This window comes from Carcharodon carcharias, chromosome 21 (genome assembly GCF_017639515.1).
Source record: "Carcharodon carcharias isolate sCarCar2 chromosome 21, sCarCar2.pri, whole genome shotgun sequence".
In the NCBI taxonomy this organism is placed as follows: domain Eukaryota; kingdom Metazoa; phylum Chordata; class Chondrichthyes; order Lamniformes; family Lamnidae; genus Carcharodon; species Carcharodon carcharias.
Genome location: NC_054487.1, coordinates 85,072,984 through 85,096,611, shown reverse-complemented (window position 1 = coordinate 85,096,611; position 23,628 = coordinate 85,072,984). Strand labels below are relative to the sequence as shown.

At 46.5% G+C, this 23,628-nt stretch overlaps 1 protein-coding gene across 1 annotated transcript in view; it reads left to right on the top strand.

Annotated features, from left to right (window-relative positions):
• nr1h4 (nuclear receptor subfamily 1, group H, member 4) overlaps positions 1-23,628 on the top strand; it is a 73,909-nt gene that overhangs the window by 34,236 nt on the left and 16,045 nt on the right. The window contains exons 4-6 of the mRNA XM_041216052.1: positions 910-1,008; positions 3,875-3,974; positions 9,664-9,810. Of these exons, the coding sequence (XP_041071986.1) occupies positions 910-1,008; positions 3,875-3,974; positions 9,664-9,810 (346 nt within the window). The remainder of the gene's footprint in view (positions 1-909; positions 1,009-3,874; positions 3,975-9,663; positions 9,811-23,628) is intronic.

Here is a 23,628-nt window from a genome sequence, read left to right as displayed (position 1 = left end):
AAGGAAGGGAAGGGAAGTGTCAGAGATGGACCACATGAAAATGATGGAGGGGTGGAGATTGGAAGCAAAATTAATAAATTTTTCCAAGTCCCGACGAGAGCATGAAGCAGCACCGAAGTAATCATCGATGTACTGGAGAAAGAGTTGTGGAAGGGGGCCGGAGTAGGACTGGAACAAGGAATGTTCCACATACCCCATAAAGAGACAGGCATAGCTGGGGCCCATGCGCCAGCACCTCATCTTCCAACTAGGCACTTTACAGCCTTCCGGACTGAATATTGAATTCAACAACTTTAGGTCTTGAGCTCCCTCCTCCATCCCCACCCTCTTTCTGTTTCCCCCTTCCTTTTGTTTTTTTTTCCAATAAATTATATAGATTTTTCTTTTCCCACCTATTTCCATTATTTTTAAATATTTTTAAATCTTTTATGCTCCCCCCACCCCCACTAGAGCTATAACTTGAGTGCCCCACCATCCATTCTTAATTAGAACATTCGTTTAGATAATATCACCAACTTTAACCCCTATGTGTTCTTTCGTTCTGTTGTTGGTGACATCTTTTGATGATCTGTTTCTATCACTGCTTGTTTGTCCCTACAACCACACTACCCCCCTCCACTTCTCTCTCTCTCTCTCTCTCTTTCCCCCCCCTACACACCTTAAACCAGCTTATATATCAACTCTTTCTTGGACTCACTCAAGTTCTGTCAAAGGGTCATGAGGACTCGAAACGTCAACTCTTTTCTTCTCCACCGATGCTGCCAGACCTGCTGAGTTTTTCCAGGTAATTCTGTTTTTGTTTTGGATTTCCAGCATCCGCAGTTTTTTTGTTTTTATTTTCAAAACCATTCTTTGTTTGACGTTTGAGTTGAGCTTTTGATCGTGTATCCCTGTCTCTGTCACCTCCAGCATAAAATAGAATTCACACAGAAGCAACAAGATCTCCTGAGGCACATACTCGATGCCTTTTCCAAATATCGGATCCCTCAAGAGGTGACCAGGAAACTAGTAAGTATTGAAAGGACGAGCCTGCATTCGTTTAGTGCCTCCCACCTCCTCATTACATCCCAGAAGTTGATGAATTGGTTGTCTTTTTTGAAGCCTACTTGATTTTTGTTATATGGACAAAACTGATACAGAGTCCATTTTTATGCAGCCAAGTTCACAGAAACAGAGGGGAGAATATTAGCTAGGACATCTCGAGTGCTCCTTAAATTGGCCACACCAATTGACAAGACTTTGATCTCTTACTTGAAAGATGGTCCCTCCAACCTCAATACTTCAGTCAAGGACAAATTTGCATCTATATATCACCTGATCACATTCGAGGAAGTTCCAATCACTTTACATCCAATGAGTGACTTTTGAAGTGTAGTCCCCATAGTTATGTTGGCAATCTGAACACAGCAAGTTTCCACAAAATAGCACTGAAATGAGGTGTACTGGCTCCACCAAATAAGGACACATGCAAGCACCACCCACCTTTGGGGACTGGTCCTGATTGGGTCAATGATTGGAGGAGTGCTGAAATCTGGATGGGGGACAGAAGGGGAAAGCCAAAGGGAGCAATCTTGAGCTCCACTCCTTCCTCTAGAGGTGGGTGAGTGGCCGAATTTCGACGGGCATGGGGCAGGTTGGTGCCAACAATGCACTCGTAACATAGCAAATGAGGTGCACCTCCCACTGACCCATGAACTCCATGAGGGTCTGGTTTCAGCATTGGATTTCACTGGTGAGTGTCACCCCAGGCTGTTCTTGCACTCTCAGTTTCCAGGCTCCTCCCTAACAGCACTGTGGGTGTACCTACACCACATAGGCCATTAGGGATGGGCAATAAAAATGTTAGCCCAGCCAGCAATGCCCACATCCCGTGAAAGAATTTTTAAAAAATGTGTTTTCAGGGGTGCTACGTTTTGAAATGTAAGATTCATTTGTGCTTCTTAACAATCCAACCGCATCATTGAACTGGAATGTTAAGAATTACTAACATGTTCTATTCCTCTTTGAGTGATCTCAATTTAGAGCTGTTATCTATTGCAATAAAGTTGGGAGCATGGGATACAGAATGGGCCCTGTAATATTATAGTCCAATCCCCAATCTGTGTGGTTCCAGAATGGGCTCTGCAGTCCTACACCCCTGCCTAGGTCACAGAACGAGTAACACATCTGCTGACTCCCCAAATGTGCCTTTAAGGGATATCAGCATGGCATCACTGGGAGGGAAGTGTGTCATGTGGTTCAGTCTTAGTTTCACTTTTGTTTTGAGCAGAGCGTGCACACAGCTCTGATGTCTGAGCTTTATACCCATGTTTACTGTTCTCATGTGCCCACTTTTAATAAATAGACCCACAATGTGTTTATCCAATTCCTTATGAGTGATTGATGCCCTGTGTCATGTACAATAATAAGCCCAAGGATTATGACATTGTGATAACCTGACACACCATCCACAAGGCACAAGTCAGGAGTGTGATGAAATACTCCCCACTTGCCTGGATGAGTGCAGCTCCCACAACACTCAAGAAGCTTGACACTGTCTAGGACAAAGCAGCCCACTTGATTGGCACCCCACCCACTGCCTTAAACATTCAGTCTCTCCACCACCGATGCACAGTAGCAGCAGTGTGTACCATCTACAAGATGCACTGCAGAAACTCAACAAGGCTCCTTCAACAGCACCTTCCAAACTAGCAGCCTCTACCACATAGAAGGACAGCAGAAACATGGAAACACAGCCACCTGGAAGTTCCCCTCCAAGCCACTTGCCATCCTGACTTGGAAATATAGCGCCGTTCCTTCACTGCTGCTGGGACAAAATCCTGGAACTCCCTCCCTAACAGCGCCGTGGGTGTACCTACACCACATGGACAAAATCCTGGAACTCCCTTCCTAACAGCACTGTGGGTGCACCTACACCATATGGACTGCAGTGGTTCAAGAAGGCTGCTCACCACCACCTTCTCAAGGGGCAACTAGGGATGGGCAGTGATGCCCAGACCCATGACCGAATAGAAAAAAAAGGAGCCTAGAACGTTATAATCCCAGTGTGGATAACAAGATGCTGGAGAGTGTTCGATTCCTATTACTGACCCAGGATCCAACTTAGTAAAAGTGGAAGAAGGAGACGTACAAAAAATAGTCTTCAGTCATTTCCAAAGTCTAATTTTTAACAAATCTGCACGACAGCCCTGGGGTGTTCCCACCATCCCCTGGAAAACATGAATGATATTGGACCCTCCAGTCAGCGTTGACCGCTCTTTATCTTTCTCTGAATGATATTGGACCCTCCAGTCAGCGTTGACCGCTCTTTATCTTTCTCTGAATGATATTGGACCCTCCAGTCAGCGTTGACCGCTCTTTATCTTTCTCTGAATGATATTGGACCCTCCAGTCAGCGTTGACCGCTCTTTATCTTTCTCTGAATGATATTGGACCCTCCAGTCAGCGTTGACCGCTCTTTATCTTTCTCTGAATGATATTGGACCCTCCAGTCAGCGTTGACCGCTCTTTATCTTTCTCTGAATGATATTGGACCCTCCAGTCAGCGTTGACCGCTCTTTATCTTTCTCTGAATGATATTGGACCCTCCAGTCAGCGTTGACCGCTCTTTATCTTTCTCTGAATGATATTGGACCCTCCAGTCAGCGTTGACCGCTCTTTATCTTTCTCTGAATGATATTGGACCCTCCAGTCAGCGTTGACCGCTCTTTATCTTTCTCTGAATGATATTGGACACTCCAGTCAGCGTTGACCGCTCTTTATCTTTCTCTGAATGATATTGGATCCTCCAGTCAGCGTTGACCGCTCTTTATCTTTCTCTGAATGATATTGGACCCTCCAGTCAGCGTTGACCGCTCTTTATCTTTCTCTGCAGCTACAGCAGCGAAGCAGTGCTGAGGAAAACTTCCTACTCCTCACCGAAACAGCCACTAGCCACGTTCAGGTGCTTGTCGAATTCACCAAAAAATTGCCCGGTAAGTGACTTGACTTTTCAGCTCTATTCATTCTTGAGAAGTGGAGTTTGCTGGTACGCTTGGCATCTGCTGTCCAAACCCTCAAAGCCCCTGAGAGGGTGGTAATGGGTTGCTTCCTATTTTTGTAGCGGTCTTGATGCGACTGAGTGCCTTGTTAGGCTGCTTCAGCAGGTAGTTAAGAGGCAGCCACATAGCTGTGTAGGACTACACCATTCGGCCCCTTGATAAAATCATTGGCTGATCTTCTTGTGTTTCGATTTCCACATTCCCATCTAACCCCAATAACCTTTGATTCCCTTGCCTAACAAGGATCCATCTACTTCTTCCTTAAAAATATTCAATGACCCCGCCTCCACCACCTTCTGAGGCAGAAGAGTTCCACAGTCACATAATCCTCTGAGAGAAAAAAATTCTCCTCCTCTCTGTCCTAAAAGGCGGACCCCTAATTTTAAAACAGTGCCCCCTAGATCTGGACTCACCCACAAGAGGAAACATCCTTTCCATGTCCACCTTGTCAAGACCGTTCAGTGTCTTATATACTTCAACCAAATCACCCCTCACTCTTCTAAACTCCAGTGGAAACAAGCCCAGTCTGTCCGATCCTTCCTCATAAGACAACCCACTCATTCCAGGTATCAATCTAGTAAATCTCCTCTGAACTGCCTCCAATGCATTTATATCCTTCCTTAAATAAGGAAACCAAAGCTGTACACAGTATTCGAGATGTGGTCTCACCAATGTCCTGTATAACTGAAGAACTGACACTCCAGGACTGGCTGTGACAAGGTTTTGTTGTGATTTTAGTGAAGATGTGCTTTGCCAATACTACAGGAGTCCCACCATACACAATTCCAGATTATAGGGCAGGATTTTTGGGTCACCGGGTGGACAGACTCGGGAGCGGCCAAGAAACGGGCTGCCACCCACGATTGGCTCCCGACCGTGATTTCACGCTGGCTGGCCAATTAATAGCGTGCGCTGAGAGGTCCAGTACTGCTGGGGTGGGGGTGGGAGGAGGGCGAGCAGGCGTGGAGTGGGGGGAGCACACTGAAAGCTCCCTGAAAGCAGAGAGCTGCCACAGGGAGCTGAAGAATTTAAAACCGTGAAATAAAGGTTTGGGGAAATGCAGGAAAATAATGTCCACACATCAGACTCACTCTCACGAACATATAAAAATCCTGTCAAAACATTTTTTTAAAAATTAATCTCGGAAACCTCATCTCGCCCAAATCCAAAGGCTGCCTGGCCAATTCTTCCTCCCGCCACCCGTAACGTTGGAAAAAAATCACACTTAGTTAATACTTTAATGGCCTTAATAGGCCTCTTAATTGTCGGCGAATGTGCGATGATGTGGGGACGTTCACTCGGCATCATCGAGTGCTATTTTACGCCTGATCGGGTTGGGCACGTGCCCGCCCGCGGGACATAAAATGCTGCCCGTAAGGAATTAATCAGACAAGTTACCTGAGTTCAAATCAAAGAACAAGATATGTTTACTGAAGCTACTTCCCAAATTTAAATAAAAAACTAGGTAAATTGCGACCACCATTCATACACGGTCTAGTACAGATGGTAGAATAAGGTGATAGGCTGAAAGATATTTTATTATTTGTGTAGAAAATATAGAAAGGAATATGCGATGACTCCACGTTGCAGCCATTTTGTTCAGTTGTCTTCCTGGGTGTAGTGTACAGAGCAGGTTTCCACATTTTCACCCAAGGGATCTTGGTTTGCAATAGATTCCTCTTCTCAGGCTCAATATCAATGCTCAATACTTCAGAGAGAGAGAGAGATCTAGCTCTTGTGGCCTTTCAGTATATCTTCTGGTCTCTGCTCTGACTTGGTAGAAACAGTTCTTAAAAAGCCTTGCTGGTTGTATACTCCAGAGGAATTTGCTTACCATGTTTACTGTACTCATTGTGTTGTAGAACAGGGAATAAAATTTTTGATGTCTCATCTCGGGAACATTTGAAGAGTAATAGTGTGAAAGTGTGGGGTCTTTCATGCTCGCTGTGGGGTGTTTGAGAGTCTGTTCCTTTTCACAATACCTGGGGATGGAATGCAAGTTGTTTAGTTGGCTGGCTGGCAGTCTTTCTATTATCTTAATAGGATTACAGTGTATTAAAATTCAGCCAGAAAAAAAGGCATTAGAAATTTTTTAAAAAAACATCCTTGTAACAACAGACAGGGTAAAGACAGTAGTTTTCCTTCCCTAAAGTGACTTTGGTGAACCAGTTGTTTTCACAAAGAGAACTTCTGTGATTTAGGCATAGTTTTAAAATCAAATGATTTAGGCAGATGAAACACTGGAGAGTACAGCCCCCTTCTATAATGTATTTGACCCCCCCCCTCCAATAGGATAGCAGACAAATTAAAGGAGAGGTTTGAAATATTTTCATTGAACAGAGGGCAGTTGCAATGTGAAATTCTCAGACATAATCTGACAGTTGAAGCCAAACCCATAACTTCTTAAATACAAAGTAAATTACTGTGGGTGCTGGAAATCTGAAATAAAAAGAGAAAATGCTGGAAATACTCAGCAGGTCTGGCAGCATCTGTGGAGAGGGAAACAGAGGCCGGGATTTTCCAGCCCTGTCATGGTGGAACCCATTGTGGGAGAATTGGAGGCTCAGCCAAAAGCCCATTGCCGGATGATCCTGGCAGTGGGTGGGGCCAGAAAGCCCTGCCCAGAGTTAGCTTTTCAGGTCGAATATGATTTCCCTGAAGAAGAGTCATATTCAACGTGAAACATTAACCCATAAATTTTTACTAGATAGTTGCTTGAGAAAGAAAAATATGAAAGGATATGGATAGTGAGTAAGAATGAGGATTAAAGTAATAGATCCTTTGGGGAAAAATACCAGTGCAGCCTGATTGGCTTGTTCCTAAGGCGGTACAGTCTATGATTCCATGCGCAAGTTCCCTTCCAAATCACACACCATCCTGGCTTGGAAATATATCACTGTTCCTCCACTGTCGCTGGGTCAAAGTCCTGGAACTCCCTTCCTCACAGCATCCTGGGTGTACCTATGCTACGTGGACTGCAACGGTTCAAGAAGGCAGCTCACCCCCACCTTCTCAAGGGCAATTGGGCATAGGCCAAGCCAGCCACGCTCACATACTGAGAATGTGTAAATTGAAAAAGGATTATATCATTCCAAGATACAGAATTTGATTTGAGGTCAGTTGGCATCTTCAAAGATCAAGCAGGAGCAATATCATATTGAGAAGGGGATTAGAAAGAACATTGCCTCATTTTACTCAAATGAGGAGGGAAAAAACTTTAATGTCCTCTTTGGGTTGATGGTGTGGGAAGGTGGCCATTGTTCAATAAGCAGACTTGGACTTTGGGTGGAGTGGGATTTAGGAGGGAATTACATTGTATTTACAGCCCAGCTGGTCTATTCTGGAGTTTATCTTCCACACAAGCCTCCTCTCACCCCTCTTCATTTCACCCTATCAGCACATCATTCCATTTCTTCCTCTCTCATGTGTTTATCCAGCTTCCAACCTTAAATGCATCTCTGGTATTCAGCTCAACTGCTCCGTCAGGTAGCGAGTTCCACATCCTCACCGTTCTCTGGGTAAAGAAGCTTCTTCTGAATCCCCTTATTGAATTTATGAATGATTTTCTTCTATTTATGGTGCCCAGTTTTGGGGAGTCCCAACTCTGAATGGGGTGATACTGATAAGAGGATGTAGGCTGGGGGAAATGGGTCTTTCTGCTGTACCAGTTTCTGTTCCAGTAACATCACCACTAAACTACAACACCTCATTTTCCATAACTTGGGAGCCTCCTCTTGATGGAATTCATCATCTCCAATGTATCAGCTCAGCCTTTAGCTGACTGAGGAAAAGTGTATTTGAGGACCAGGATCTCAAACCCAAGGTTAAGTTTGTGGTTTACCAGGCAGCAGTGATCTCCGGCTCTGATATGCTTCAGAAACTTGGATAACCTACAGCAAACACCTCAAAGCACTGGAGAAGTGCCACCAGTGGGACCTTCGCAAGATCCTCCAAATCTGGTGGCAAAAAAAGACAATCCAACGGCAGCATTCTCTCCCAGGCCAACTTGCCCAGCATCGAGGCGCTAATCACTCAAAACCAGCTCCGCTGGGTGGGATGTGTCATTCGTATGCCTGACACCAGACTCCCAAAGCAACTTCTCCTCTCTGAACTCAGTCATGGCAGGAGACTCCCAGGAGGACAGCAGAAATGCTTTAGGGATGTCCTCAAAGCATCCCTGAAGAGGTCAAAAGTCCCCCCTGACTCATGGGAATCCTTGGCTTGTGACCAGCCAAAACAGAGGAGGTTCATTTGGGAAGGCAGTGAACACATCGAGAGACTTCATTGGGACTATGCAGAGGCAAAGTTGAACCATTTACGGGAGCGCACTTACAACCTAACAACCCATCTCCCCGATCCTTCAAGCACCACCTGCCCCCCTGTGGCAGAGTCTGCAAGTCACGCATTGGACTTATCGGCCATCTCAGAACCCAACAAACTGGAATGGAAGCAAGTCATCCTTAATCCTAAGGGACTGCCTGAGAGATGAGAAACTACCACATCTCTCTCGTGGACATGGGGTCCAAACTCAAAGACCCAACACTGCAGACTGGACCAGCTGGACAAAGCCTTTACCTGTAAAAGTTCGGAGACTGAGGACTCTCATTTCTTCAGATATCCACTGTGCAGCAAAACCCATGGACAAAATTCCCACCACATATCCAGGGAGGGAACAAAGTTGGAAAATCACAAAATTTCATGTCCTTAGTGCCTTTAACATAGTAAAATGTCCCAAGGTGCTCCACAGGAGCATAATCAGGCAAAATTTGACACCGAACCATATAAGGAGATTTTGGGATTGGTGACCAACAGCTTGGTCAGAGAAGTAGGTTTTAAGGAGTGCCTTAGAGGTGGAAAGAGGTGGAGAGGATTAGGGAGGAAATTCCAGAGCGCTTAGGCTTGGGCACCTGGAGTGATAAAAATCGGGGGTGCCCAAGGGGCCAGAATTGGAGGAGCGCAGATATCTTGGAGGGTTGAGGGTGGTGATCACAATAGATAGGGAGGGATGAGGCTATGGAGAGACACAGGGTCCGCATTCTCTGTGCGGTGATCAAATACAACGACGGAAAACATTTGCAGAAGCCAAGGGATTTTCACCCAGGGATGGAGAAGGAAGCAGAAGGTGAGTTAAACTGGGGTCCCTTACACACATTCTAGAGACTGACTTGCTATTGGCTGGGGAATGTTGTGTCCCAGAGTGAAAAATAGGAACTGCCTGCAGTGAAAAGATCAAAGTCTATCGTCCTGGTAGTCATATGACACAATTTTAATGGAGTTGTTAATTAATCAGAACAATCAACCTCAATCAATTAAAGAGCTAATTGGAACTTTGGGTGGGGAGCTTGGGAACCATAGATCCAACTAACCTGTTCTCCCCGAACATGCAGCTCTCACCACATGTCATGTCTCAATTTTACTCATAAATTATGTCCCAAAATATTGTTTCCTGGAATAAATCTATCGAATTTGCATTAGAATGAATCCATTACTAAGTGCTTCCAATGTCTCCCTCGGCCAATGCCTGTTCTGTAGATTGATCGGCCCCTCACTGAAGCTGGGCAATAAGGAGTAATGGAGTTGGCCAGAGATGGTGTGGGTGATACTGCCTCTGCTTTCTCCGTAGGGTTCCAGATGCTGGACCATGAAGACCAGATTGCCTTGCTGAAAGGTTCAGCTGTCGAAGCCATGTTCCTCCGCTCTGCCCAGATGTTCAGCAGGAGAATCCCTTGCCAGCAGAGTGAGTTGCTGGAAGATCGAATTCGTCATAGTGGTAAGTCCAAGGAACACACTTAAGAGTAGGCATCTGTCTGTGTGTCTCGGGAGATGATGGACTGCATTCATGGCGAATGTCATTTCTGGTTTGAAAAGAACACACCTACAGGGGCAGATATTGATTCAGTCAGTGTTGTTCTGGAATAAATGCTGAATGTGCTTGATTTGCAAGAAAGAACAAGAACTTACATTTATATAGTGCCTTATCCTGTGCCTAGACCATTTCAAAGCCCAATTACGTTCAAAGAAATTTTTACAAATTCTTTCATAGGATGTGGGCTTTGACATCTTCTAAGGATAGGAGAAGGCACTATATAAATGCAAGTTCTTAGTTCTTTCTTCCATTTAGAAACATAGAAAATAGGAGCAGGAGTAGGCCATTTGGTCCCTTGAGCCTGCTCCGCCATTCAATATGATCATAGCTGATCCTCTATCTCAATGCCATACCCCCCCTCTCTCCCCATACCAGGCCTTTAGAGTCTAGAAATCTATCTATTTCCTCCTCAAATATATTCAGTACCTTGGCCTCCACAGCCTCTGTGGCAGAGAATTCCACAGGTTCACCACCCCCTGAGTGAAGAAGTTTCTCCTCATCTCAGTCCTAAATGGACTACCCTGTATCCTGAGAAAGTGTTCCCTTGTTCTAGACCCCCCAGCCAGAGGAAACATCGTCCCTGCATCCAGTCTGTCCATCCCTGTCAGAATTTTATACGTTTCAATGAGATCCCCTCTCATTCTTCTAAATTCCAGTGAATACAGGCCTAGTCGGCCCAATCTCTCCTCGTACAACAATCCTGCCATCCAGGAATCAGTCTGGTGAACCTTCGCTGCATTCCCTCTATGGTAAGTATATCCTTTCTTAGTTAAGGGGAACAAAACCGCACACAATACTCCAGGTGAGGTCTCACCAAGTCCCTGTATAGCTGCAGTAAGACATCCTTGCTCCTGTACTCAAGTCCTTTCGAAATGAAGGCCAACATACCATTTGCCTTCTTAGCTGCTTGCTGTACCTGCATGCTTGCTTTCAGTGACTGGTGCACAAGGACATTCAGGTACATCAGCATTTTCCGATCTATCACCATTTAAATAATACTCTGCCATTCTGTTTTCCTACTGAAGTGGATAACTTCACACTTATCCAAGTTATACTGCATCTGCCATGTATTTGCCAACTCACTCAACCTGTCCAAATTGCCTTGAAGTCTCTTAACACCCTCTTCACCACTCACGTTTCCATCAAGTTTTGTGTCATCAGCAAATCTGGAAATATTACATTTGGTTCCCTCACCCAAATCATTGATATATATTGTGAATAGCTGGGGCCCAAGCACAGATCCCTGCAGTACTCCACTAGTCACTGCCTGCCACTCTGAAAAAGACCCATTTGTTCCTACTCTCTGTTCCCTGTCTGCTGACCAATTCCCAATTCGTGCCAATATATTACCCCCAATCCCATGTGCTTTAATTTTACACACTAACCACTTATGTGGGACTTTATCAAAAGATTCCTGAAAATCCAAATACACCACATCCACTGGAGGCAATTGTAAGTGCCAATTGGGGTTCAGTGAGGAGCATTTTCACCTCTGAGTCAAAGGGTCATGGGTTCAAGTTCTATTCCAGAGACTTGGTGAGAAACTTGTAAGTGTTGGTGTTCAAAGAAATAAGGAACACAGTAAATTAACATTCAAGGTACAGCAAGTAAGTAGGAAGACAAATGGTGTGTTGACCTTTATTGTATGAGGATTGGAGATCAAGAATAAGGAAGTCTTGCCACAATTGTACAAGGTTTTGGTGAGGCCACATCTGGAATACTCTGCAGCTTTGGTCTCCACATTTAAAGTATATGCTTGCACTGTAGGCAGTACAGCAAAGGTTCGCTAAATTTGTCCCTGGGATGAGGGGGTTGTCCTTGCCTCCCCTCCCTGGAGTTTAGAAGAATGAGAGGTGGTAAAATCCTGAAGGGGTTTGACAGGATGGATGCAGAGAGATTGTTTGCGCTGGTCAGGGAATCTAAAACACAGGGGCAGGTCTCAGGATAAGGGGCTGACCATTCAGGATTGAGATGAGGAGAAATTACTTCACTCAAAATGTCGTGAATCTTTGGAATTCTCTACCCCCGAGGGTTGTGGATGCTCCATCATTGAATATATTTAAGGCTGGGATAGACAGATTTTTGGTCTCTCAGGGAATTAAGGGATATAGGGAGGGGGCAGGAAAGTGGGGTTGAAGCCCAAGATCAGCCATGACCATATTGAATGGGGGAGCAGGCTCGACAGGCCGTCTGGTCTACTCCTGCTTCTATTTCTTATGATCCTACAACTTTAGTAAAGATCTAGGCAGACACTCTGGTTGGAAGTTTACAGTCCCTCACTGGTTCGAAGGTGGGGTGGAGATGGGAGGATGGGGAGATTGTGGGGGGGACAGGTGCGGGGGGATGGGGGGGGTGGTGTTGTAAAATGCAGCACATGCCTTGCCCAGCACCTACCCACAAGCCCTCACTTGTCTCCCATTTTATTGGGTGGCAGAGGTGTTGGATGCCCTTGGGCTGATTGAGACCCTTAAGTGACCAATTAATAATCACTTAAGTGCCTCATCCTGCTACCCCAGCCACCTCCCCTGCCCCGCCTCCCAACCATCGGGTAGCCCGGCACAGGCTGGAGTCGGGCAATGGGTGGTTACCTTCTTCAGAAGCAGGCCGTACCCCTCTTTAGCCCTCTGCACCTGGGTCTCTCAAACCCGACCTGCCATCTCCTGTCAATGCCCTTGCTGGGGCCTGCTCGCCAAGTCCTGCCCGATACCCCTGACTTACTTTCAGCCCCGCCTCCTTTAGCCCCTCTTCTTTGGGGACTGACTGACTGCGTGTATTCCCAGCAGTGCTCACCCCTCGAACCTGCCTACCCCGCCAACTCTTCAGGCCCCCCCCACCGAGTGCAGCACTGAGGGAGTGCTGCACTGTTGACTCTAGCACTGCCCCAACTGCATGAATGCAGAGGTCACATGGATTTTAGCTGTGTTAAAGATAGGGTAGATTGATGCAGAATCCATGTGTGTCAGGTGGAGATCTCAGCCTGCCCTGATACTGTCAGTGATGGAGGGGCCCTGTGTGTTGTTTTTAGCCACTCATGGGATATAGGCCTCACTGATAAGGCCAGTATTTGCTGCTCATCCCCAATTGCCCCTTAAGAAGGTGGTGGTGAGCTGCCTTCTCGAACCATTGCAGTCCATGTGGTGTATTTTGAAGTGGTTTGTTACACCTGAGTTCCTTGCTACAGCATTTCTGAGGGCAGTTAAGAATTAATCACATTGCTGTGGGTCTGGAGTCACATTGTAGGTCAGAGCAGTTAAGGATGGCAGATTTCCTTCCCTAAAGGACATTTGTGAACCGGATGGGTTTTTATGACAATCCGGTTATTTAATGATTATTCTAGCTGGGGCTGGCATTTTATTCCAGATTTATTAATTAATTGAGTTTAAATTCTCACAGCTGCTGTAGGGATTTGAACTCATATCTCTAGAACATTAGTCTGGCACTGCGGATTATTAGTCCAGTAACATTACCAATATGTTACTGTCCTCGCTATAGGTCTCTGTGAGATTCCCTGGTGAGCAGCCCTTGCTGCTTTTGGAGAATGGAGGGAGGGCTGTCAGGCCATATTAAACACACACACTTACTGAAGTGTGATGGTTTGTTATGTTGACTCATGCATCCCTTACAAGTCACCTGCATTATTCATCCACAATCAGTAAATGAACAACAACTCGACCATTGTAACCAAGCATCGCTCGGACTCTGAGACTGGAACCCAAACACCATACTACATTTCTGTGCAACAGTTCACAACACACTTTATGTTCCTCCTCTCGTGCGTCTTAATTTGCCTGTTTACTTGCAAGGTTTTTGTAACAAGGGGCATATCGGCACAATCCAGGCATCACACACAAGGTGACAAATTGTGATACAGGGCAAATCAATCTTAAGTGTAGCTGTAAAGCTGATCCAACTCCCTGTCTGAAGCTGATTACATGTGGCTGAGCTGGTATGGATGAGCTGGCCAGGTGAGCCTCTGAATCAAGCTGCTGATGTACTGATGAGAGCAATGCCACAGGAGATTGGCCGACAGGCTGGTTGGAATTATTTAGTAAGTGTCTAACTCTTACCAGAAAACATTTTCGAGGATTTGAGGATTTGAAATAATTTGAGGAGGAAGATTGGCACAGCCGCTCGGAGCCATCTTATTGTTTCCATCAACACCCTGTCCCCTTTCAGACAGTGAGAACTTTCAGTGAAATGCCATTTGAGTTGACGATTAATCGGAATCACAAACCCCGGGCCCTTGTAATGGTGTGAGCAAATTATTTGTACTTCAGACTTTACAGGAACGTAGGAAGCAAATTGGGTAATCGAGCCGATTTTTTCCTTGCAGAAAATTACTTGCAGCAATTGTATTGCAACCGAAGAGGTTCATTAAACGTTTTGAAGTTTTTTGGGGTTTTGAAAGGAATTAACAATTCCACTGGTGGGTGGGTGGTGGAGTGGGTGGGTGGGTGGTGGAGTGGGTGGGTGGGTGGGTGGATGGTGGAGTGGGTGGGTGGGTTGGTGGTGGAGTGGGTGGGTGGTGGAGAGTCTCGGACAAATGAATGCAATCTTAAAATCAGAGGCTGGTCATTCAGAGAGAAGTTAGGAAACACTTTGCACAAAGGGTGGTGAAGTGTGGAACTCTCTCCCACAAAAAAACAGCAGCTGCTAGCTTAGTTTTAAATCTGCGATTGATAGATTTTTGCTAGCCAAGGATATTAAGGGATTAAAAAGGGATTCTGGCACAGGCACAAAGGGCTGAATGGCCTCCTCTGTGCTGTATTATTCTATGGTCAGAATTTCATGGACCCCCCCCCACCTGCCCCCTCCCGGTGGCTTCTGAGGCGGAGGTGGTGGGGGGTGGGGGGGTGGGGGGGAGTGTGAAATTGCACTGGTGAGGTTTCTGGCCGCCTGGACCTTGGACCAGTTTCACGCTGGGGTGGGTAAGGCCTCAGACAGGAAGCCCACCCTTGCCCCAATTAAGGCCCTTAAATGACTATTTAATGGCCACTTAAAGGGCCGTTTCCCACCCAGCCTCAATTTTTAGGCTAGTGGGTGGATGACAGCTCGGTGGGGGTGGGGGAAGGCCGGTAATGTAGGGAGTTAGATCTCAGACAGCAAGGGTTGGTGGGGTAGGGGGTTACGCCTCCATCAGAAATCCCCTTCTGACTGGGTGCACGTGCCCCTTATGGCCCGTCAAACTGTGGACCTCCCTCTACAACCCCCCACCCTATCCCCTGAGACCCTGATCCCCTCTCAAACCCCCAGACCTTCCCTGCCCGGACCCCTAACACTTAGCTTCTCCTCCAGTTCCCTGGACTTTGGCTCAGGAAGCGTCTTGCAGTGCCTCTTGCGGCCTCTGCAGCGCTGTTGCTGGAGATCTGTCGGCCAATCTGATTGGCTGGCAGCGCTCCAAGGCCTGAACGAGGGGCAGAAGTCCCGCCTGCTGCCAATCAACGCATGTGGGGCTGTCGGAGTTGGCGGGGATGTGTTCTTGGCTGACGTTTTGGGATGGGGTGGGGGGGAGGGGGGTCGAGTCCCCACCAGCCTAAAAATCCTGGCCTATGATTCCACATGGAAACAAGGTGGGTGGGTGGAATTCAGCTGCAGCCCAGCTATGACTTCATTGGATGGTAGAACAGACTTAAAGGGCCGAGTGTTCTCCCCCTGTTCCTGTGGTCCTAGATACATCTTAAAGTCCATTCCATGAAAACCCTTGGTTATACTTTCACTATACAGGGGAGACGAATCCTTTGTGATCTCATTGGCAATATTGAGCATATTCAATCGTTTTTTTGTTTAAATTGATTACCAGTTTTACTCTTTATAGTTGGGCTGTGTTAATTGGGGATGGCTGGGAGTAACTACATCCGGCAATCTACTCCGGGCTTTGATCAAACAACGGCATGAATAATACATGTTGTAGATTTGAAACCAGGTCTCGGAAAAGATAAATATTTCAGTGCGTAGTATTGTCGGCATTGTGCCACTCAGTGCTTGTGTCGCTGGTACAGGGCAGAGAGAGTATCAGCTGCTAGACGGGGATTGGGTTTCCAGCCCTGTAAAGATGTGGTTTTTACCTCTGTGCTCCACACTGCTGAGTGACTGAAAAAGTAACCAAATGTAACTCTTTCAAGTACAAACCTGTTTCCATCTGTTACATTGTTTCATAGCTTGCCATTGTGAGATGTGAACTCTTGATCTTGTGGTTACAAACCCAGTACCATAACCACTTGGCTATTTAAGCCAAGCTTAACCAAATGTAAGGTGAAGTGATCCCACATGCACACTTAGTAATGCAGATTGACTGGGGCTTAGGGAGGATTTTGAGGCTGGCTCTGACGCATTTTGTGAGACCAGCGTTCATCAGGATTAAATCCTTTACCTTCCAGATACAGCGGTACATTCCTACCCCCCCCCCCCCACGGAGATGCAGCTTTCAGATGTACCCAACGCACTCACCGCAAACATGTTGGCAAGTATTCCCCTCCCCCCCCACCCCTCAAAACAAGCCCTTCTCCAGAAAACATACAGGTTGAATGTCTTCACTGTGCAGTTGGTTTGAGTAATTCAACTATCGCCTGATTCCGTGATTTTTGTGACCCTGCAGCCAGAATTTAACAAACCCGGGGGGAGGGGGACACATCTGGCTGTGAAGTAGCGCGAGGAGAGGTCGGGCGAGGGTCCCGCTTCATGCCGCACTCGCCCGCTGCCTCGCTCGGAGGGTACGCGCGGCACTCGGAAGCAGACCTGCCGACAACTAATCGGGCGATCAAGCCCATTAAGGAGGCAACGGAGAGCAACTTTTCGTGGTCCGTCCACATTTACGGATGGGCTGATCGGCCGGGCGGCCTTAACAACATTTTTGCTCAGCCCTCGATCCAGGGAGGGATGAAATCTCCGTGGGGGAAATAAAATAAAAAGTGATTTCCCGGGATTGGTTTTTTTTTTATGAGGTTCGCTTTCGGGTGCTTGACTGTGCTGCATGGGCATATTTTGCAGCATTTTTTGCTGTTTGGTTTATTCTGCGGGCGTCTGCAGCTCCCTGGGGCAGCCGTCTGTCTTCAGGGAGCTCCCTGGAAGCGCCCACCAGCACCCGCGCTGACATCGTGCCCGCCCTCTTGCTGCCTTTCTCAGCGCCCGTTAGTTGGCCAGCCAGTGTGGTCAGGGCCGGTTTACCACCCACTCCCGGAAATCGCGGTCAAGGCCGGTTTACCACCCACTCCCGGAAATCGCGGTCAGGGCCGGTTTACCACCCACTCCCAGGCCCCCCGATCACGCCGGCCTGAGGAGCAAAGATTCAGGCCTCTGCTTTTGTAGAGCAATGAGATTACGATTCTATGATGCCGAGGTAACACAATTTAATAACGCCGCTATTCCATAATACTTGTTTCCATTTCATCTTGGGATGTCAGCATCATTGTTACAGCCAACAATAGTTGCCCATCCCTAGTTGTCCTTGAGAAGGTGGTGGTGAGCTGCCTTCTTGAACCGCTGCAGTCCATGTGGTGTAGGTACACCCACAGTGCTGTTAGGGAGGGAGTTCCAGGAATTGGACCCAGCCACAGTGAAGGAACGGCGATATATTTCCAAGTCAGGATGGTGAGTGGCTTGGAGGGGAACTTCCAGGCGGTAGTGTTCCCATGTGTCTGCTACCTTTGTCCTTCTGGATGGTAGTAGATGTGGGTTTGGAAGATACTGTCGAAGAAGCCTTGGTGAATTCCTGCAGTGCATCTTGTAGATGGTACACACTGCTGCTACTGTGCATCGGTGGTGGAGGGAGTGAATGTTTGTGGATGGGGTGCCAATTAAGCGGCTGCTTTGTCCTGGATGGTGTCAAGCTTCTTGAGTGTTGTGGGAGCTGCACTCATCCAGGCAAGTGGGTAGTATTCCATCACACTCCTGACTTGTGCCTTGTGGATGATGGACAGGATCTGGGGAGTCAGGAGGTGAGTTACTCATCGCACGATTCCTAGCCTCTGACCTGCTCTTGTAGCCACAGTATTTATATGGCTAGTCCAGTTTAGCTTCTGGTCAATGGTAACCCCAGGATGTTGATAGTGGGGGATTCAGTGATGGTAATGCCATTGAACATCAAGGGGCGATGGTTAGATTCTCTCTTGTTGGAGATGGTCATTGCCTGGCACTTGTGTGGTGTGAATGTTACTTGCCACTTGTCAGCCCAAGTCTGGATATTGTCCAGATCTTGCTGCATTTGGACATGAACTGCTTCAGTACCTGGGGATTCGCGAATGGTGCTGAACATTGTGCAATCATCAGTGAATATCTACACTTCTGACTTTATGATGGAGGGAGGGTCATTGATGAAGCAGCTGAAGATGGTTTGGCCAAAAACACTACCCAGACTTACATTTCTATAGCACCTGTTACAACTTCAAAGTGTCCTAAACTCTTTTTATCTATTGAAGTATCTTTTGAATGTTCAGCGTTGTAACATAGGAAATGTAGCAACCAATTTCCACACAAATAGAACCCACTAATAGCAATGAGATAATGACCAGATGGTCTGTTTTGGAAACATGGGTTGAGGGATAAACATTGGCTGGGACACCAGGGAGAACTCACCTGCTCTTCTACAAAATAGGCCCTTCAACAGTGCAGCACTCCCTCAGTACTGGCCCTCCGTCAGTGCAGCACTTCCTCAATACTAACCCACTGACAGTGCAGCACTCCCTCAGTATTGACCCTCTGATAGTGCAGCGCTCCCGCAGTACTGACCCTCCGAAGGTGCAGCACTTCCTCAATACTAACCCGCTGACAGTGCAGCACTCCCTCAATACTGACCCTCCAACAGTACTGCCCCTCTGCCAGTGCTGCACTCCCTGAATACTGACCCTCCGCCAGTGCAGCCCTCCCTCAGTACTGACCCTCCGCCAGTGCAGCCCTCCCTCAGTACTGACCCTCTGCCAGTGCAGCACACCCTCAGTACTGACCCTCCGCCAGTGCGGCACTCCCTCAGTACTGACCCTCCGCCAGTGCAGCGTTCCCTCAGTAGTGCCTCTGGGTTATGTGCTCGACATTATGGAACTCATTTTATTCAACAGGTGAAACAAGTTTTGATTCGTTTTTCAGTATCAGCCGATCTTTACGCCATCACAATATCAATTCTTCAGCTCATCAGTTCCCGATGTCTGTCCCTCCTTTTTTAACACGGAGAAGAACTTCTGAGGAGAATGGTGCTTTAAATGGCATTGCTGAGAAAAGTGACACTGCCAGGTGGAAGGGCGAAGATAAAACTGACTTAATTTGGACATTGAGAAACAAAAATATCATCTAGCCCCTTTGTCAAGGTGTGACAGTCTGGGGGTGATAACTGAGATGTTTGTGCCTTAACAGTCCACAGGAGTCTTTCACATTGTCACCTATCAACTTCTTAACTTAAGGCCGTTTTCATGAATAATTCATTCGTGTGTCTCAGATTATACAAGAAGCTATAATGAATTCTTAATATTCTGTCGGGTGAATGGCTTGTGTCTGATGATGCCCTTAGTACAGAAGCATTCATTCATATGGAGATGGATGAGTTCTATAAAAAAGGGCAACTCTTTTTTTAAAAAAATTCTATTTGCAGAGGACAATACAAATGGATGTCTTTTCTTTTGCAATGAAGAATATTGTGATCTTTACACCCACATAATAATCAGGACACGGGGAACTTGAAAGGTTTTTAAAACTGGAAATTTTCATTCATCTGTCATGATTGAGACAGACGGTTTCTGATGATCTCATCTCCTGAACTGGAATCAACTGAGCGGTGAACTTCCAAATTAATCCTTCATATCACCTCAGCCTAATTGAACAGCACAACACATGTGTGCTCGTACCGTGTAATCCTATCATTCAGCTCTTAGCCTGATTAACTCTTTGCAATGATCTCACCGGAGAGGGTGCAGAGGAGATTTACAGAGGATATTGCCAGGACTGGACAAGGTTAGCGTTGAGGAAGGATTGGATAGGCTGGGGTTGTTTTCTTTGGAGCAGAGGAGACTGAGGGGAGATTTAATTGATGTGTACAAATTATGAGGGGCCTAGACAGGTTGGATAGGAAGGACCTATTTGCATGAACAGACGGGTCAATAACTAGGGGGAATGGATTCAAGTAATTGGCAGAAGGACTAGAGGAGAGATGGGGAGTAATTTTTTCACCCTGAGGGTGGTGGGGGTATGGAACTCACTGTCTGAAAGGGTGATAGATGCAGAAATCCCCATTGCATTTAAATAATCATTTGGACATGCTCTTGAGGTGCCCTAACCTACAGGGTCAAGCTGGAAGGTGGAATTAGTTCTTGGCTGACACAGACATGAGGCTTCAAATGGCCCCTTTCTGTGTAGTAAATTTTTCTATGGGCAGAATATTACGCTCAGCTTGCGGGTGTGCGCTTGAGTGTAAAATGACGCGTGATGATGTCAGGCGAGTGTCCCGACGTCACTGCGCAATCTCGCGATATTTTGGTTGGTGGGCGTGTGCTAGAGTTGGCTGTGCACCGGCCAACAATTAACAGGACTATTAAGGCCATTAAGACGTTAATTAAATTGAAATTTACGCTGCCCGTCCAACCTTACGAGCAGGCGAAAAGACCAAGCGACCATTACATTTTTTAGGAAATCTCATCCACGGGCGGGATGAGGTTTCCTAAAGCAAATAAACATTAAATACAAATGTTATTTTTGAATTAAAAACAGGTCCCAGCTCATGTGACAGAGTCACACGAGGGGACATGTTTCATGACAATTTTATTCCCTTTTTTTTAAACAGCGCCTCATCTCCCTGAGGCAACTCCGTGCCTCAGGGTGATTGTGCAGCGCTCACTCGTGTGTATGTGTGGAATACACACTAGGCCCCCTCACCCTCCTCTCCTCCCCCCTCCCTCACACAGACAGCGCCCAGCGCTGCTGCTCACATTCTGCCCTGGGTGCGCACTGTGAAGCTCTGTCAAGAGTGGTTCTCTCCCTTGCAAAGGGACGACTCTTGACTCCACAACGATATTCCATCTTGACAACTTAACTCTGTTTTATGGGCATGGAATGGTCTCATCTCTTCAGACACTGATGAATTCGACCACCCTTGCAATACCTGGTCTCAGACTTTAGACAAAATTGGATCCCTGTTTGCCCAATTCCTTATTTGCTTCACACACACAAGTGAAGAGTCCAAGAAATTCAGCACAAGCACAACTTCTTGTGGCACTGGAGCATGTACAATGCTATCTGGTAATGGAAGATGACTGAGTGCACCTGCATTTGCAATATGCACACCAGGACGGTGCATGAAGGTATACTCATACGTAGAAAATATCAAAGCCCAATGTTGAATTCTTGCTGATGCTATTGGCAGAATGGCTTTATCCTCACTGAATAAACCCATTAAAGGTTTATGGTCCGACACTATGGTGAAATGTTGTCCATGCAGATACTGGTGGAATTTCTTCACTCTGAATATCACTGATAAACCTTTTCTAGTTGTGAATAATCCTTCTCAGCTGCAGAGAGGGTTCTGGGGATATAGCCAATTGGCCTTTCAGAACTATCTTTCATCCTGTGTAACAGCACAGCTCCCACACCGTAAAGAGATAATGGTTAATATTAATTCTTTTGATGGGCATAATGTACCAGTAGACATGATGAGTGTAATAGCTCCTTGACTTTCACAAAGGCTTCTTCTTGTTGCACCTTCCATGACCATCAATGGTTCTTTTTTAACAAGTTTAAAGGTGCTAACGCTGTTGACAAGTTTGGCAAAAAACAGCTATAATAATTAATCATGCCCAAGAAACACTTGAGTTCGGTAACCCTGGACGGAGAGGGCACCTATTTGATTACCCTGACTTTCTCCTCTACTGGATGCGACCCCATGGCGTCCACCCTATGACCCAGGTAAGTAACTTCTGACACTTGGAATGTACATTTCTCTTGCTTTAATCGTACGCCGTCTTCCAAGTATCTTCTTAGCACATCTTCCAGCTTGGCCAATTGTTTGGTTTCAGTTGACCCTGTGAATCAGAATATCATCCAGGTACACTACTACACTGGGAAGTCCTTGCAATAGGCTTTCCATGGTCCTTTGGAAGATTGCACAGGCGTATGATACACCACAGGGTAAGCGTGTATATTATACAGATCCTTGTGCGTGTTGATGGTTACACACCCTCTAGACGTGCTGTCCAGCTCCAGCTGTAGGTAAGCAGGGCTCATGTCCAGTTTGGTGTAGGATTTTAGCTCCAGCAGCTTAGCGTACAAACCTTCAATCCTCAGGATAGAATATTTATCTAGTTTAGCAACCTTGTTCACAGTTAATTTGTAGTTTCCACAAATGTGAATAGTTCGATCAGGTTTCATCACAGGGACTATGGGCGCTGCCCATTCTGAACATTGGACTGGCTGGATGATGCCCAGCTTCCCTACACGGCACAATTCTGCACCCACCTTCTCCTTTAGGGCATAAGGCACAGGTCTGGCCTTAAAGAAATGGGGTGTTGCCTCCGAATCTACATATATTTTTGCTTGTAAGCCTTTTATCTTTCTCAATCATCACAAAACACACAGTCGTATTTAACAGCTCAGGAATTCCCCCTGTTCTCAATCGATAGATTTCTGACTGATTGAGCTTTATTTTTTGTAACCAGTCTCTGCCCAGAAGATTAGGTCCTTCACCTGTCGTTATGATCACTGGAAGCTGGGCTGTCTGTTGCCTATAGGACACAGGTACTGTGGTGATGCCCTTTACCTGCATTGACTCTCCAGTGTATGTCTTCAATTGAGCCGTGGTTTGCTCAATGACATCTTGCGGGACCGGTTGGTTTGTGGCGTTCACGATGATGCCATTCACAGAAGTTAACATCGATTTGTAGCACGCTATGGAACTAGCGCTAGCAATGGAGAGTGCTGAGGGAGACGCGCAGGCTTTTCAGAATGTGTAACATGGCACCGTTCTGTGTGTAGGGTGGAAACCTACCGCTGGACGTGGTGTAAAAACCAGAGAGACAGCCGCTAAGTGGAGGAGTGTCTCTACTGCTCGGAAAACAGCCCAGCCGTGGCTGGGTACCTTCATTTAGGTAGTTAAATGAATGATCTCCCACCACTGTGTTTGAGGCTCCTGTGTCTACCTCCGTGACTAAAGACTTCCCATTCACTTGAATTGTGATGGTTATAGGCTCAGTTTTTACCACTATGACATTGTACAGGGAATAGATATCGGTATTGGCAGCTTCAGTTCTTTAAGATTCTTCACTTCAATTGTCTTGGTCTGCTGCTTGATTGGCTGTCTCAATCTCATCCTGCATTGCTCTATTGCCTGCCCTGTCCTTTCACGTGGCAGTAATGGTGTTCTGCCTCCTTGAATCCACAGGTTTCCAGTGTGTAGTCACCCCCACATCTGTAACAGATTGACTTCTGAATCATTGTTTCCACTCAGCCTTTTTGTTTTCTGAGCAGTAGAGACACTCCTCCACTTAATGGCTGTTTCTCTGGTTTTTACACCACGTCCAGCGGTAGGTTTCCACCCTACACACAGAACGGTGCCATGTTACACATTCTGAAAAGCCTGCGAGTCTCTCTCAGCACTCTCCATTGCTAGCGCTATTTCCATGGCGTGCTACAAATCGATGTTAACATCTGTGAATGGCATCATCGTGAATGCCACAAACCAACCGGTCCCGCAATATGTCATTGAGCGTATCTCCAAAGTCACGGTGCTCAGTCAACTGCTTCAACTTCACT